The 17092-nt window shown below is 41.4% G+C and overlaps 1 protein-coding gene across 2 annotated transcripts in view; it reads left to right on the top strand.

Annotated features, from left to right (window-relative positions):
• LOC119967394 (intron Large complex component GCFC2-like) overlaps positions 1 to 17092 on the top strand; it is a 62602-nt gene that overhangs the window by 20838 nt on the left and 24672 nt on the right. For both annotated transcript variants that reach the window (XM_038799898.1, XM_038799899.1), the window contains 6 exons: positions 3977 to 4077; positions 9235 to 9353; positions 12427 to 12613; positions 15609 to 15732; positions 16382 to 16463; positions 16548 to 16663. In XM_038799898.1, coding sequence (XP_038655826.1) covers positions 3977 to 4077; positions 9235 to 9353; positions 12427 to 12613; positions 15609 to 15732; positions 16382 to 16463; positions 16548 to 16663 — 729 coding nt within the window. The remainder of the gene's footprint in view (positions 1 to 3976; positions 4078 to 9234; positions 9354 to 12426; positions 12614 to 15608; positions 15733 to 16381; positions 16464 to 16547; positions 16664 to 17092) is intronic.

Here is a 17092-nt window from a genome sequence, read left to right as displayed (position 1 = left end):
TATCCCTCAGTATCTTCTCCAACAGTTTGCCTACCACTGACGTCAAGCTCACAGGTCTATAATTCCCTGGATTATCCCTGCTACCCTCCTTAAACAAAGGGACAACATTAGCAATTCTCCAGTCCTCCGGGACCTCGCCCGTGCTCAAGGATGCTGCAAAGATATCTGTTAAGGCCCCAGCTATTTCGACCCTCGCTTCCCTCAGTAACCTGGGATAGATCCCATCTGGTCCTGGGGACTGGTCCATCTTAATGTCTTTTAGAATACCCAAAACTTCCCCCCTTCCGTATGACAACTTGACCTAGAGTATTTACACATCCATCCCTAGCCTCAACATCCGTCTTGTCCCTCTCCTTTGTGAATACCGATGCAAAGTACTCATTAAGAATCTCACCCATTTCCTCTGAGTCCACGCATAAATTCCCTCTTTTGTCTTTGAGTGGGCCAATCCTTTCTCTAGTTACCCTCTTGCTCCTTACATACGAATAAAAGGCTTTGGGATTTTCCTTAACCCTGTTAGCCAAAGATATTTCATGACCCCTTAGGACAGCACGGTAGCATGGTGGTTAGCATAAATGCTTCACAGCTCCAGGGTCCCAGGTTCGGTTCCTGGCTGGGTCACTGTCTGTGCGGAGTCTGCACATCCTCCCCGTGTGTGCGTGGGTTTCCTCCGGGTGCTCCGGTTTCCTCCTACAGTCCAAAGATGTGCGGGTTAGGTGGATTGGCCATGCTAAATTGCCCGTAGTGTCCTAAAAGTAAGGTTAAGGGGGGGTTGTTGGGTTACGGGTATAGGGTGGATACGTGGGTTTGAGTAGGGTGATCATTGCTCGGCACAACATCGAGGGCCGAAGGGCCTGTTCTGTGCTGTACTGTTCTATGTTCTTTATTGCCCTCTTTATTGCGCGTTTGAGATTCGTCCTACTTTCCCGATATTCCTCCAAAGCTTCATCAGTTTTGAGTTGCCTCGATCTTATGAATGCTTCCTTTTTCATTTTAGCTAGTCTCACAATTTCACCCGTCATCCATGGTTCCCTAATCTTGCCATTTCTATCTTTCATTTTCACAGGAACATGTCTGTCCTGCACTCTAATCAACCTTTCCTTAAAAGACTTCCACATTTCAAATGTGGATTTACCCTTAAACAGCTGCTCCCAATCCACATTCCCTAGCTCCTGCCGAATTTTGTTATACTCTGCCTTTCTCCAATTTAGTACTCTTCCTTTCGGACCCCTCTTGTCCTTGTCCATGAGTATTCTAAAACTTACGGAATTGTGATCGCTATTCCCAAAGTAATCACCGACTGAAACATCAACCACCTGGCCGGGATCATTCCCCAATACCAGGCCCAGTGTGGCCCCTTCCCGAGTTGGACTATTTACATACTGCTCTAAAAAACTCTCCTGGATGCTCCTTACAAACTCTGCTCCACCTACGCCTCCAACACTACACGAATCCCATTCAATGTTGGGAAGTTAAAATCTCCCATCACAACCACCCTATTGCTCCTATATTTTTCTATAATCTGTCTGCATATTTGTACCTCTACTTCATGCTCGCTTTTGGGAGGCTTGTAGTAAAGTCCCAACAATGTTACTGCACCTTTCCTATTTGTCAACTCCACCCATATTGCCTCAGTGCTCGAATCCTCCATCGTGCCCTCCTTAATCACAGCTGTAATATCATCTCTGACGAGTAATTCAACTCCTCCACCCCTTCTACCTCCCTCTCTATCCCTCCTGAAGCATCTATACCCTGGGATATTCAGTTGCCAGTCCTGCCCTTCCCTCAACCAAGTCTCAGTAATACCAATAACATCATATTCCCAGGTACTGATCCAAGCCCTACTTTCATCTGCCTTACCTACTACACTTCTCGCATTAAAACAAATGCACCTCAGACCACCTTTGCGTTCATCATCTCTTCCCTGTCTACTCTTCCCCTTAGTCACATTGAGTTTATTGTCTCGTTCCTTACTGGCTTTATTTGCTGCTTCTTTACTGACCTGTAACTTCCTAATCTGGTTCCCATCCCCCTGCCACATTAGTTTAAAACCTCCTCAACAGTGTTAGCAAAAGCACCCCCTAGGACATTGGTTCCAGTCCTGCCCAGGTGTAGACCATCCGGTTTGGAATGGTCCCACCGCCCCCAGAACCGGTTCCAATGTCCCAAAAATCTGAACCCCTCCCTCCTGCACCATCTCTCCAGCCACGTATTCATTCTGACTATTCTTGAATTTCTACTCTGACTGTCCCATGGCACTGGTAGCAATCCTCAGATTACTACCTTTGAGGTCCTACTTTTTAACTTATCTCCTAACTCCCTAAATTCTGATTGTAGGACCTCATCCCTTTTTTTTTTTACCTATATCGTTGGTGCCTATGTGCACCACGACAACTGGCTGTTCACCCTCCCACTTCAGTATGCCCTGCAGCCGATCAGAGACATCCCTGACCCGAGCACCCGGGAGGCAACATACCATTTGGGTGTCTCGTTTTCGACCACAGAAACGCCTGTCTACTCCCCTTACAATTGAATCCCCTATGACTATAGCCCTGCCAGTCTTTTTCCCGCCCTTCTGTGCAGCAGAGCCAGCCACGGTGCCGTGAGCCTGGCTACTACTGCCTTCCCCTGGTGAGTCATCTCCCCCAACAGTATCCAAAACGGTATACCTGTTTTGGAGGGAGATGACCGCAGGGGACACCTACACTGCCTTCCTGCTCTTTCTCTGCCTTTTGGTCACCCATTCCCTGTCTCCGTCACCAATCCTAATCTGCGGTGTGACCAACTCACTGAACGTGCTATCCACGACCTCCTCAGCATCGCGGATGCTCCAAAGTGAGTCCATCCGCAGCTCCAGAGCCGTCATGCGGTCTAACAGAAGCTGCAGCTGGACACACTTCCCGCACATGAAGGGGTCGGGGGCATCGGCCGCGTCCCTGAACTCCCAAATTGCGCACGAGGAGCATAACACGGGTCTGGGATCTCCTGCCATTTTTACCCTTTACCTTAACTGATTACAAATATAGTATCAAATAATTAATAAGTGAAAGAAATAAAGATTTTACTTACCAATCTCAATACTCACCAACACACGAAGAGTTAGATTTCTCCTAGCAACTGCTAATTGGAGCACTTTCCTTACCAGTCAATCAGGTCACTGCTTTGCTGTGATGTCACCCTTCAAGTTAAGTTTTTAAAGCGATAAACTTACCTTCCTGACAACCACGGTTGTTTTTTTTTGGTTGGGACTATATATATTCTCTGGAGTTGAGAAGAGAGGTGATCACATTGACAGTTTTGGGAATACCGTCACCTCCAAGTTATGTACTACCTTGAATTGGACTTGTGTCCTTGTTCCTTCCTCATCACTTGCTCAGTGTCTTGGAATTTCCTGCCTAATCATTATCACCAAAACAAATGTGGCAATTCCAGAAGAACCACCGCCAGCACTTCCGAGCAGCTAGAAATGAACAATAATAGTGACCTTTCCAGCATGATCCATATTCTGAGAACAAAGTTTTTTTAAAAATGGAACTTGAGTGGAGACAAGTTGGGGTCCCAACTAGCAGCAACTCATTAACCTCCAGGTCCATGAAGATGATTAAAATTTGACCATATACAATTTGCTCCCAGGGGTCAACAGGATAGCTTCTGAGAGACTATTTCCCCTGGCTAGAGAACCTAAGAATCAGAGTCATAGTCATTTAAGGCCGAGATGAGGAGGAATGCCATCACTTAGAGGTTATGAATCTTTTGAATCGTCTATTGCAGAAAGTTATGTATACTAAATCGTTGAGTATATTGAAGACAAAGGCTGATGCATTGTTGCACACTGAGGGAATCGGAGGGGGTTTATATTGAGATAGAGCTGGAAAGTGGAGTTGATGTAGAAATTTATTCATGATCTTATTGAACACCCGAGCATGCTGGAAGCTTACTTATTAACCGTGGTAATCTATAACTTTGATAATTTCAGGTGTAAATGAAAGTGACGATGAGAGCTTAAAAAGTGAAGAAGAGGATGATGATCAGAAACTGTGGGAGCAACAGCAAATCCAAAGAGTAAAAGTGTTCCCAGTAAGGTTTGATGCTCTTGTATTCTGCAGTTAATTAGAATGGGATGGAATTGTTTTAAAAAAACACCTTACTTGCCATGTCTTCTAGCTTACAAATCCAAAATGAAGAGGAATATTGAAAGTCCTTGGTGGTACCCTGTCCACGCTAACCAGGACTCTGGTGAAATGAAACTTTGTGACTCTGGTTAGCATATTCAGCTACTTGGTTTCAGTGTAATGACATTGAAAGGATTTTCTTTGTGGGGGAGTCCAAGGACTCCAGGATTCCATGTGAATAGTTGTAGGTATCTGAATCTGCTGAGGTTAATGTTCCCTCCTTTGCTATCTTCCCCAGTTAAGATCAAGAAGTCACTGAATGTAGATGAGTTGGATGTACTCTTGCCTCTGTTTCAGAAGGTTAGGGGTTCAAGTCCCACTCTGGGACTTCAGAACAAATATCAAGGCACCAGTGCAGTATTGAGGTGGCACCGCACTGTCAGAGGTGTCACCTTTCAAATGAGCCGTTAAACCAAAGTTCCATCTGCACGTCTAGGTGGATATAAAAATCCCGTAGCACTAATTTGAAGAAGAGCAGCAGATTTATTCCTGCCTGGTGTCCTGGCCAATATTTGTCTGTCAATCTGCACCACAGAAACACATATTCTGAACTATACCACATTGTTGTTTGGAGGAGTTTGTTGTGTACAAATTGGCTGCCGCATTTCCTACATCACAACACTGCTACGCTTCATTGGCTGTAAAGTGATTTGCGATGGTCGTGGAAGGCGCTGTATAAATAATTCACACACTTTTTTTCATTTTGTGGACTAACATAAATAGTTATGAATTGTAGAGTTCATGTCTCTTGTATGTTCACACCCTCATGCAAACCAAAATGTGAGCTTTGCTTAAGACCATTCTATGGATTTACAGTCACTAAACAACATAAGTAACACAGGAACTAGATGACAGTGACTTAACATCAGATAACACCGGTTCAAGTGGCGCTACCTCTCTTCAACATCCCAGAATTTACTTTCAGTATGTCTCATTCTATCTGGGGCTGGTTTAGCACAGTGGGCTAATCAGCTAGCTTGTAATGAAGAATAATGCCAGCAGCGTTGGTTCAATTCCAGTACCGGCCTCCTTGAACAGATGCCGAAATGTGGCGACTAGGGGCTTTTCACAGTAAGTTCATTGAAGCCTACTTGTGACAATAAGCTATTATTATTATTTTTTTATTATTATTATTCTCTTCTCCCCAATGTTTCATGCTGAATTTCATGAAACTTCAAAATATTTAAAAATTGAACAAAAAAGTGTCAAAAGTCAAGATTTCCTGCATGCTGAACCTAGCCCCCCTCCCCTGGAAATGTTATATCATCAGTGTTCAATTTCTGTTCAAACTGTCCAAATCGCATATTGCAAAATGTAATTTATGTGCCCTTTACTTTGTTCCTTATAATTGATGGCTTATAATAGAATCTCTACAGTGCAGAAGGAGGCCATTTGGCCCATCGAGTCTGCACAGACCCACTGTGGAGCACCCCACCCAGAACCATTCCCCTGCTCTGTGACCCCACCTAACCTGATGTAGAGATGCCAACATTGGACTGGGTGGTCACAGTAAGAAGTCTTACAACACCAGGTTAAAGTCCAACAGGTTTATTTGTAATCACTAGCTTTCGGAGCGTCACTCCTTTGAAGGAGCAACGCTCTGAAAGCTAGTGATTCCAAAGAAACCTGTTGGACTTTAACCTGGTGTTGCAAGACTTCTTACTGTGCTCAATTAACCTGCACATCCCTGGACATTGAGGAGCAATTTGTATCATGGCCAATCCACCTAACCTGCGCATCTAGGACTGAGGAAACCGGAGCACCCAGAGGAAACCCACCCAGACACGGAGAGAATGTGCAAACTCCACACAGTTACCCAAGGCCGGAATTGAATCCATGTCCCTGGTGCTGAGACAGCACTGCTAACCACTGTGCTGCCCCTATTAAGTGCTGCTGATGTCATAAGAACTTCATGTGACTATGAGTAAGGCAGGTAGAGGGATTCATGAGGTAACGTTGCAGGATCCTCGGCTCTTGTCCTTGACCAGCAGGTTTGTGATTCTTGCTCACTGTCTGGATGAGAGTGGGGACTGTGGGCAGCAAACTGACCACAGCACCATGGTCCAGGGAGCCATCAAGTGGGTGGAGAAAAAATAAATCTAGTCATAATCAGGGATAGTATATTTAGAGGTATAGTTACTTTCTCAGTGACCAGGGTTGAGAGTCCTGACGTTTGTGGTGCCTACCTGGTTCTTGGGTTAGGGATATATCATCTAGGCTGCAGAGGAACCTGGGAGGGTAAAGATCCAGCCGCTGTGGTCCACGTAGGTACCAGTGACATAGATAGAACAAGAATAGAGGTTCTGCTGAAGGAATATGAGCAGCTAGGGGCTAAATTAAAAAGCAGAACCAAAAAGATGATAATCTCTGGGTTATTACCTGAGCCACAAGCTAATTGACATATGGTCAATAAGATTAAAGAGGTAAATGCGTGGCTCAAAGGTTGGTGTGGAAGAAAGGGTTTGAATTCATAGGACATTAGCACCAGTACTGGGGAAGGAGGGAGCTGTTCTGTTGGGTCGGTCTTCCCCTGAATTATCCTGGGATCAGTTGAATATTCAAGGGTACTCCGATTTTCGGAAGGCAATTTCCAAGGGTGCTCAGTATTTCAAAAGGTTAGACAGAAATCTAAAGGAGGTGGTATAATTTTGCTGGTAAAGGAAGGGGCCAATGCTGCAGTGAGAAATGATATAGGCACTGGAGATCAAGATGTGGAATCAGTCTGGGTAGAAATAAGAATAGCAGAGGACAGACATCCTTGGTGGGAGTAATCTTATAGGTGTTCAAAAGTAGTTCCACATTGGGGCACAGTATTAACCAATAAATATTGGAGGCTTGTAGGAAAGGTATGACAATAATCCTGGATGATTTTAAAATGCACATAGACTGGAGGAATCAAATTGGCAAGAATAGCCTCGAGGGAGAGTTCATTGACTGTATTAGAGATTGTTTCTTGGAGCAATATGTTGTCAAACCAACCAAGAAGCAGACGACTCTGGATTTGGTATTGAGCAATAAGGAGGGATTAATTAATGACCTTATATTTAAAGATCCTCGAGGAAAGACTGATCATAGCATGATAAAATTTCAAATTGAGTTTGAGGGTGAAAAACTGGAGACCCATACTAGTGTTCTAGAGTTAAATAAAGGTAATTACGTCGGTACGAGGACAGATTTGGTCAAAGTGGTCTGAGCAGGAAGGCTAGAAGGAAGGACAGTGGATGGGCAGTGGCAATTGTTTAAGAAGAAATTCAATTCCTCACAACTAGATTGTAAGAAGGGAAAAAACATCCATAGCTAAGCAAGAAAGTTAAAGATAACATACAGACAAAGACCAGGGCTTGCCAGACAAAGACCAAGGCATGCCATATTGCAAAGACCAGTGACAGGCTGGAAGATTGGGAAAACTTTAAAGATCAACAAAGGGTTACTAAAAAGTAATAAAAAGAGCAAGGTAAGTTATGAAAGAAAACTAGCGCAAAATGTAAAAAAATAACAGCAAAAGCTTCGAGAAATATATGGAAGGGAAGAGAGTAGCTAAAATGAATGTTGGTTTCTTAGCGGATGACACGGGGGAGTTAATAGTGGGAAACACAAATGGTGGAGATGCTAAATCAAGATTTTGCCTCCGTTTTCACGATGGAGGATACTAGTACAATCTCAATAGGACCAGGTAATGCAGAGGTAATAGAAAGGGAGGAATTTAGAACAATCATCACTATAGGGAAAAAGTACCAAACAAAACTTTTGGGATTGAGGGCAGACAAATTCCCAGGGCCGAATGGCCTAGTGTCTTGGAGGAAGTGACAGCGGAGATAGTGGATCCATTGGTTATAATATTACAAAATCTCCAGATGCGGGAAAGAGGATTGAAAAAAGAGGATTGAAAAAATGCCAATGTAACGCCCTTATTCAAAAAGTTGGGGGAGGCAGAGAATAGAAAACTGCAGACCAGTTGGTTATAATCTGTCACTGGGAAATTGTTAGAATTATTAGGGAAGTAATAGCAGGACATTCAGAAAGGCAAAATGCAATCCGTCAGAGTCAGCATGGTTTTATAAAGGGAAAACCATATTTGACTAATTTGCTAATCTTCGAAGATGAAACAAGTCAATTGGATAAAGGGAATCATGTAGATTTAGTACATCCGGACTTCCAGAAGGCATTTGATAAGGTGCTGCACAGAAGATTAATACACAAGGTAAGATCACATGGGATATGGGATAATTTATTAGTTTGGATAGAAAACTGGCTAACTGACAGACGGACTGATCTGATTTCCACACATATTCTCTACTGAGTAACACTACACTCCTATATGCTTCATCCAATGTCTATGTACTTACATTCTGTATTTATGTATGCCTTATGATTTTTTTTCCACATATGGAATGATTTGTCTAGACTACGCAGAACAATACTTTTCACTGTACCTCGGTACACGTGACAATAAACAAATCCAAAGAGAGGTTGAGCAGTTTAGACCTATACTCACCAATTTAGAAAAATGAGAGGTATATAAGGTGATAAAAGGCATTGACAAAGTAAACGTAGAGCGGATGCTTCTTCTTGTGGGGCAACCTAGAACGAGCGGTCATAGTTTTAGGATAAGGGGCAGCAGATTTAAAACACAGATGAGAAGAAATTACTTCTCTCAAAGGGTCATAAATTCATTACCCCAGAGTGCGGTGGATGTAGGGACACTGAGTAGATTTAAGGAGGAAATAGATTTTTAATTAATAATGGGTTGAAGGGTTATGGAGAACAGGCAGGATAGTGGAGTTGAGGCCGAGAGGAGATCAGCCATGATGGTACTGAATTGTTGAGGGGCAAAATTGTCTATTCCTGCTCCTAGTTCTTATGATCTTTTGTTATGTTCAGTACATTGTTTTGTAATGTTAGCTTTTTTAAAGTTGCCAGTCATCTTTTCCAAGTATAGATATTATCATACATTTTATTTACTCAGAAATTATATTGTAGATGATGTGTTTAAAATATCAATTCAATAACATATCTCTCTCCAGCTTTGTTTTTTGATTAATTTGAAATTTTCTTTTCTCAGTCATCAAGTATTGAGCCAGCCAGTCAACCATGTACACTCGTTAAGAATACAAAGTGGGAAACTTGGAGAAAACTACCACCAACCAACCTGGAAACTGTTAGAAAACGATTGACCATTAAGTAAGTTAAGTTTTACTTTTTAACTTTAACTATTTTAAAAAATAATTCATATATTGTAAAATTGTACTCCTTAAAATTTAAAAAGGTTTTTGCATTATGATAACTGAGCACTGAAGTAACCGTAAAGGATTAATCCCCCTCCCTTTTTTAACAATTTTCTGAGCTTTCACCTCTTCCAGATTCTGACACCTTGCTGGGATAAAACAACATGAGTGCCCAACCCTGATATCTCACTCATTGGCCATTCTTGCAGGTTATTTTACTGAAAAAAGCACTGTAATAGTTAGGAACTAGCACTCTTGATCATTCAGCCCTCTTTAACCCCAAGATGAAGAGACCAATGATGCCATTGTAATCAGCTAACTTGGTAGACTGCAAGTCCAACATGGATTGTTAGGCTCTGCTATTCATTTATATAGAGCCTTTCGCAACCACACAATGTCACAAAGTGCTTCACAACCATTGCATACATTTGAAGTGCAGTCACTGTTGTAAAAAATGTGGCAGCAGCCACTTTGTGCACAGCAAGGTCCCACAAATAGTAATGAGATACCGACTAGATAAACGTTTTTTAAACATATATTGGCTTGAAGGATAAATAATAGCTCAAGACACCAAGGAGATATTCCCTATACTTCATTGTATCTTTGATGTGCACTTGAGATAGCAGGTTCTGGCTTAATATCTCAATTGGAAAGACAGCACCTCCAAGTGTAGCTCTCCTTATTACAATGCTGAAGTGTAATCCTATATTATGCACTCATGTCTGGAGTGGGACTTGAATCCACAGCATTCTGAATCTGGCGAAGTGCTACCACTGTACCAAGGCTGACAATTGACAATTTTCACCAGGGCTACTTGTAGCATAATTGCTTTTTATATTTCTGAAACTGTTCAACCCATAATATCTATGCATCACTGGACAGAGTTCCTATTTAAAAGTCATATATTTTAATGTGCAATTTTGAAAATTGGTTTGTGTTTTACTGGAAATATTCTTATTGTAGGATGACAGCTAAACCTTTCATTTTTAAATAATTTCTGCAAGGCAATTCTTACATAGATTTTCAGTGAAGGAAGTACAGTACAGTTTATCTATTGGGCTTTCACACTGTTCCAAACAATCCTTCGGCTGGCCATATGCCATTGTGCTTTTGCTGGACAACATGATTATGTGCTCAGCTGCATTTGTCCTTTTTTGTGTGTGATTTCTATGTGTGAGTACCCAATTCATTTTTTTCCAATTAAGGACAATTTTAGCATGGCCAATCCACCTAGCCTGCACATCTTTGGGTTGTGGGGGCGAAACCCACGCAAACACGGGGAGAATGTGCAAACTGCACACGGTCACTGACCCAGAGCTGTGATCGAACCTGGGACCTTGGCACCGTGAGGCTGCAGGGCTAACTCACTGCGCCACCATGCTGCGGGCTAACCCACTGCGCCACCGTACTGCCCTGTGATATCTATTTTCAATCATAACATTTAATAGGGTTTAAAACTTCAACAACAACTTATTTATTTGGTACCTTTAACATAATAAAACCTTCCAAAGCACTTCACAGGAGCATTATAAAACAAAAGGTGCCACTGAGCTACAGAAACCAAAAGCTTGGTCAAACAGGTAGGTTTTAAGGAGGAGGGAGGTGGAGAGATTTAGGGAGGAAATGTCAGAACTTGGGGAATAGGCAATGAAGGCATGGCCACCAGTGGTGGAGCGATTACATTTGCAGATGTTTGAGGCCAAAATTAGATGAGCGTGGATATCTGAGTGTTGTGAGGCTGACTGAGATTGGAGAGATCGGGAGGGACAAGACAACGGAGGGATTTAAAAACAAGGATGAGAATTTTACAATCAAGATGTTGCTTGACCTGGAGCCATCTAAGTCATTAAACGTAGGGGTGATAGGGGAATGGAATTTGGTGTGACCTTTGGCACGGACAACCGAGCATTGAAAGTGGCAAACAAACCAGAGGTGCATTGGAATAGTCAGGTTTAGAGGCACCAGAGACATGAACGAGCGTTTCAGTTGCAGATGAGCCACGACAGTGGCAAAGACAGACAATGATAAGGAGGTGGAAATGCATCTCAGTGTGAATTTGTGTTCGGCAGCTTTTCTCGGGGTCAAGCATGACACCACAGTGGAGTTTGAAGCAGGGACCAAAGCAATGGCTTTGGTGTATACAATATTTAAATGGAGGAATTTCTATTCCTCCAGTAGTGGATTTTGAATAAGCAGTCTGTTAATTTAGCAACGGTGTGTTATCAAGAGAGATGGTGGTGAGATGGAGCTGGGTGTCATCAGTGTAAATGTGAAAACAAAAGCTGTGCTTTCGGATGATGCTGAAAAATGGATGAGAAATCGGAGAGGACCAAGAATAGATCCTTTGTGCGGGAACAGGATGAGAAGCCACTGCAAGTGATTCTTTGGCTATGGTTAGATAAGAATACAACCCATATGAGCATGGCCCCCACATGATGCAGAGGATATACGGTCAGCTGTCTCAAAGGACTTGGGCAAGTCAAGAAAGATGAGGAGGGATAGTTTACCTTTTGAGATGAGTCATTTTGATGATGTGGTCGGGTGGCAATCAGAGTTAAAGGATTGGAATACGGAGTTTCGGTAAAGATGGTCATGGATTTGGGAGGCGACAACACATTGAAGGATTTCGGAGAGAAAGGGAGTGTTGGAGATTGGATGGCAGTTTGCAAGGTGGGGTCAAGATGAGGAGAGGATGATTTTAAAGGAGAGAGGAGGCAACAGCACCTGGAGAGAGGAGACAATAGCACCTGAAGAGAGAGCAAACCAGTTAACAATACTGGCTAGCATGGGGACCAGGAGGAAAGCTGGGTGTTTAGCAGTTTAGTCGGAATAGAATTGAGGGAGCAGGAAGTGAGTCCCGTGGACAAGATTAGCTCAGAGAGGGCTAAGGTGCAAAGCCCTTCCATTCTCATGTAATTTTGAGCAAAAAAATTTTTTTTCTCTCGCACCGACTGCTGAGCATTTGTGGCATTTCTATCTTTAACCTGTTCCCAATACTGTTTATTAATGACTCAGCATATTTTCTTCAGACTAGATTCTCTGCAAGAAGTTTATCGCTCACATCTGCGAGAGCACGAGAAGATGCAGGTGTTAGCTGAGAGTTCACAATGTACAATTGAACACTTGGAAGATATTCCTGACCCTGGTCACCGCTACAAATTTTATCAAGAAATGCGAACCTATGTTCAAAATCTGACTAACTGCTTTAATGAAAAGGTACAAGAGTTAATGAAATATGATTGATCTATTTGTTAAGGCTTTTAGAATCAGAAATCCATAGCAACTAATTAAGTTTCAGATGAACTCTATTAATCAGTTATTATACTTTAACTCTTTTCTAAATCCAAGCGAATGACATGGATACTCTTGGAGCAAGACAAACTTTAATTCATTAAAAACTTGGTTCCCGGGCCTGTGTTACAATCCGGAGTAAGGTTGATTTTAAAACGAGAGTGGATATAAAGATAATCGAGATCAGCTGAATCTTTGCATGTAGGTTGGTTAATTGGAGTAGTGCCTCCCGGAGAAACTTTTGATCATTTCAAGAAAAGATCCAGTGTTTGTCAAATTCACACGGAAATAACACCGTTCTCGTGTGCCATGATTAAACTTTCCAGGCAAATGCAGTCAGAATCTGCAGAGGAAATTGTTTAACTGAATCTGAAATCTTGGCTCTCGTTTAAATTACAAAAGTAAGAAGTCTGACAACACCAGGTGTTGTCAGACTTATTTCTGTGCCCACCCCAGTCCAACGCCGACATCTCCACATCAAAATTACAAAAGGACAGCTAACTGAAAAGCCCGCCAAGCTATCTTGTCAGTTAACAGTGCTTATGGTAAGGGTAAAATGTTTTCAAACCACCTGTTGTTGCTATAATTAAGGTAAAATGTTGTATCCCTGCCAACAAAATAACAGATTTTAGTAAATTGATTCATTGAGTCAAGTGACTGATTAAGTTTGTGTTTTAGAATTCTTCTAGAAATGAATTTTTTGCTTTGTTCAATTTGTCATAAACAATGTGACATTTGATGGGAAGACTTGCTCTGGTTGCTATATGTGGATTAATATCACTTCTACTTAAGTAACCCTTACTTAAGTTGTTTGCTCCCTCCCCACAATGAGCTTAACATTATGTGCAAATGATCTCGGCATAAATAAATATTTATGTACTTTGACGATTTCATTGCTCCTAGCAAAGTTGAGGATGCTGTAGGCTATTTCTGCTCGACTGCATTCCCGGTCCAGCTGTGCAGTTGTTGGGAGAGGAAATTGCAGTGGGTTACAATGGGTCACTGGCCAAGTATGTTGTGTACTCCTGAAAAGCAGAATTATCAGCTTGGTTTCAGGAGAGGGTAAGTTTTCTTTCCTCCTGAAATATGCTGAACCTATGTGTTTTAACCTCTTATTAAGCACTGTATTTTGTAACTGCAGTAGTCTGGAAATGACTGCACCGAATAAACTCCATAAATTTAGATCCCATATTTTGTGAAAACTGCAATTCCCTTCAGGAATTAAGAATTTTGTGCTAATCAGTTGAGGTACTCCAGTGGATTTTACCCCAGACAATATTTCTTGCTGGTTTTAACATGAGGTTAACTGTATATACTCCAAACGTTGCTGGATAAATCATTCTGTACTTCCCCTTCTATATACACTGACCCCAAATAAGCAATAAATAGAATTTATTCCAGGTGTTTCCTTTTTAAAGTTAACTGAAGGGAAGTGTGCAAGAGCAGTCGGGTATGACGTGTTCAATTTTCCCTCCTCACTGATGAAGCAGCAGCTTGTCGTAGAATGATGGGGTGTCGATTAATTTGTTCTTAATCTAGGACAAACGTTCGGCACAACATTGTGGGCTGAAGGGCCTGTTCTGTGCTGTATTGTTCTATGTCTTTGGCATTCATTTCTCGGGCAATCGAGAAAGTTAGAATAAAGCCTGATGCAAGGATTTAGGTTATTTTTATATGCTCCCAGATAAATACTGTGAGCCTTCATACTGAAAAAGTAGGTGAATTAATTAGGCTAGAAGTTCATAATTTCTGGGTGCAGGGCTGTGATTTCCAGCTTGCCTGTACCGTTTATATCCACCTTGGTAAGGCACAAAATTTGTCATCTGCATTATTTCAGCACCATTAGCTTCTCCTCCAACACTGGTCTCTTCTGATTCATTAATGTCCTTTAGGAAAGGAAATCTGCAGTCCTTAGTCAGTCAGGTCTATGTGCGACTGTTACTGTTAATTGCCCGCTGGAGTGGCTCAGCAAGCCGCTCCATTGTATCAAAACTGTCGGTGTACCTGCTCCCAAATGGATTGCAGAGGTTCAGCAAAACGCAAATGGGATGTAACTGCATGTGCCCATATCAAAAGAGAACGCCACATAGGCACGTAGGTAGTGGCAGCTGGCACTGCCCCTCCCCCCCCCCCTTTGGTGCTCTTAGAAGTGGTAATATGCAAATTAATTTTGTAGCTATTATCTCTGGCTGACTCATCATTGGTTATTCATGGGAGCAAGACTCAACATTGACACTTATGAGATAAAAGCTCGAGTTGTCGAAAGTACACTGTTCTAGCTCTTTAAGATTTGCTTCATATTTCTTGTGAAGTTAAAACTTTGTGAGGTTGACCTTGCAAGAACTTGTGTAGGAGAAACATTCTAAAGAGGATGTTGTCATTCCTTACAAACTGCATAATACTTAATTGGCAAATAGGTCTGTTAGTTTTAGCCAATATTTGGTAGTGTGAAATTGTAGTATATACCATCCCTTTGGGTAAACAAGAATTTGGTGGGCATCCTACATGGTTTTTGGTGCAATGTACAGTAGTTAAGGGGTAATTGTTAGTTTTTGGCCCGAGACTCCATTTGCTTATGGTAAATGACTTTTTGCTATGAAGATTCATTACAATTCTAAACCATAACTTGTACTACTGAATAGTAGAATATGCAACAATTGACAAAAGGGCACGTATGCTCTATGCATTGCATTGCTGCCGTCAAAATATAAATTAAGTAGAAATTATGGATATTTGGGGTTTGTGTTTAAACATCAGGTAGTAAAACCTGTACTTTACAAAATAAACTATAGATTGGGTATGTATTAGGATAGCAGTGGACATTGAAAGTCATGAACGGAAAATATATTAATCAGTGTAGCATAGTTCACAATGATAGGTGGAGAGGGAAGGCAACACTAACTGAAGTTATTTATTTTAGATACGTATTATTAATGAACTGGAATCTAAAATGCATCTGCAACTGGTCGAGCAGGCAAGAAACCTTTTCCAACGCAGACAGGATGATGTTCAAGATGAATCAACTGATGCTTGGCAGCTTTTAAGTTAGTATGATCATTAATAGTTAATCTCTCAAATTCTGGCACTGTAAGCCGTATTTCATTTTGTCCGATCTTTCAAATTGAAATTTAATTACTCTCAATAAATTTCAGCTAAACCATTTAATCCATAGTGGATTCTCTTGTGTTTATGTTTGCAACAGATTGTAAAAAGTGCTATAATTTCAGTACATCTGAAATTAGGGCAATAATATTTAAAGTGCATGGCAGAAAGCCACAGTTTTAAAAATGTTGATTCTGTGCATTTGTTTCTGTTAATATAATGCACAAGTGGAGTTCGGCAGACTGCTGTGCTATTGAGGCATAGACTGGAACTAACTTTTGAAATTCATTATTGTTTGAATATGTTCTTTGTAATGTCAAGTACGTAATGGTGATAATGGGAGGGATTCTCCAGTTCCGCGGTGGCATGGCGTACTCTGGTGGTGGAATTCTATCTTCCCTCTGCTTGCCAATGGGATTTTCCATTGTAACAAACCAAAGCCGCCAGAAACCCCACAGACATGGGTGCACTGCCGCCGGGAAAAGTGAATTGCAACAAGCGGAAAAATTCTGGCCAATGTGTATGAATTATTGAGATGGCTCAATGATTCATTAATGTAAAAGTGATGACATACAGTGTCTATTTCTAAAGGTAAAGCTGGCCCCAGCATTGGAAATGACATAGACCGTGTCAAAGCAAAACAGCAGCGTATTGAAAGACGAGAGGCAAGAAGGTAAGGAAATTGGAACTCTGAACATACTTCCAATTTAAATGGTAAAGTATTTATTGATTTTAACTCTACACTTTTCCAATATAGGGCTCATAGGGAGCAGTTAAGAAAAGCGTCTGGAAAGGAAGCAGACCATCACAAAGGTCTGTCCAGTGATGATGAAATAGCTCCAACCGATCTGTCTGATTTCCATGAGAAAGAAGGTATGGCTTTCTTCTTCTCCACACTCTTCTTGTACTACAAAATCTGGTTGAAGTTGCACTCCTCTTTCTTACTTGCCGTTTCAGTAAAGTCATCTGTCTCCATCATCATGATGTTTATATATAGCATGCTTAAAAAAAAGTTGCAATGGTCCATCTTGTGTGTGTTAATATAGGTATGATGAGTAAGTTCATATATGTAAAAGTGTTACACTTCTACCATGCAAAGTCCTAGTCACACTTGCACCTGGTAGGCTATCAAAAGTTTGGGAAAAAATTACATGGAGACAGTGGCCCAAACAAATTGCAGGAAATACAAAAATGCCAGTTACTATTTGATGGAATTCATCAGAGAGAATATTCCTGAAACATTAATACCTTCTTAGATATAATATTTCTTTAATTACTTTATAATTAATAAAATTATATGTA

Source organism: Scyliorhinus canicula, chromosome 6 (assembly GCF_902713615.1).
Source record: "Scyliorhinus canicula chromosome 6, sScyCan1.1, whole genome shotgun sequence".
Lineage (NCBI taxonomy): Eukaryota > Metazoa > Chordata > Chondrichthyes > Carcharhiniformes > Scyliorhinidae > Scyliorhinus > Scyliorhinus canicula.
The sequence above is the reverse complement of the archived record's forward strand: the minus strand, read 5'-3'. Positions and strand labels throughout refer to the sequence as shown.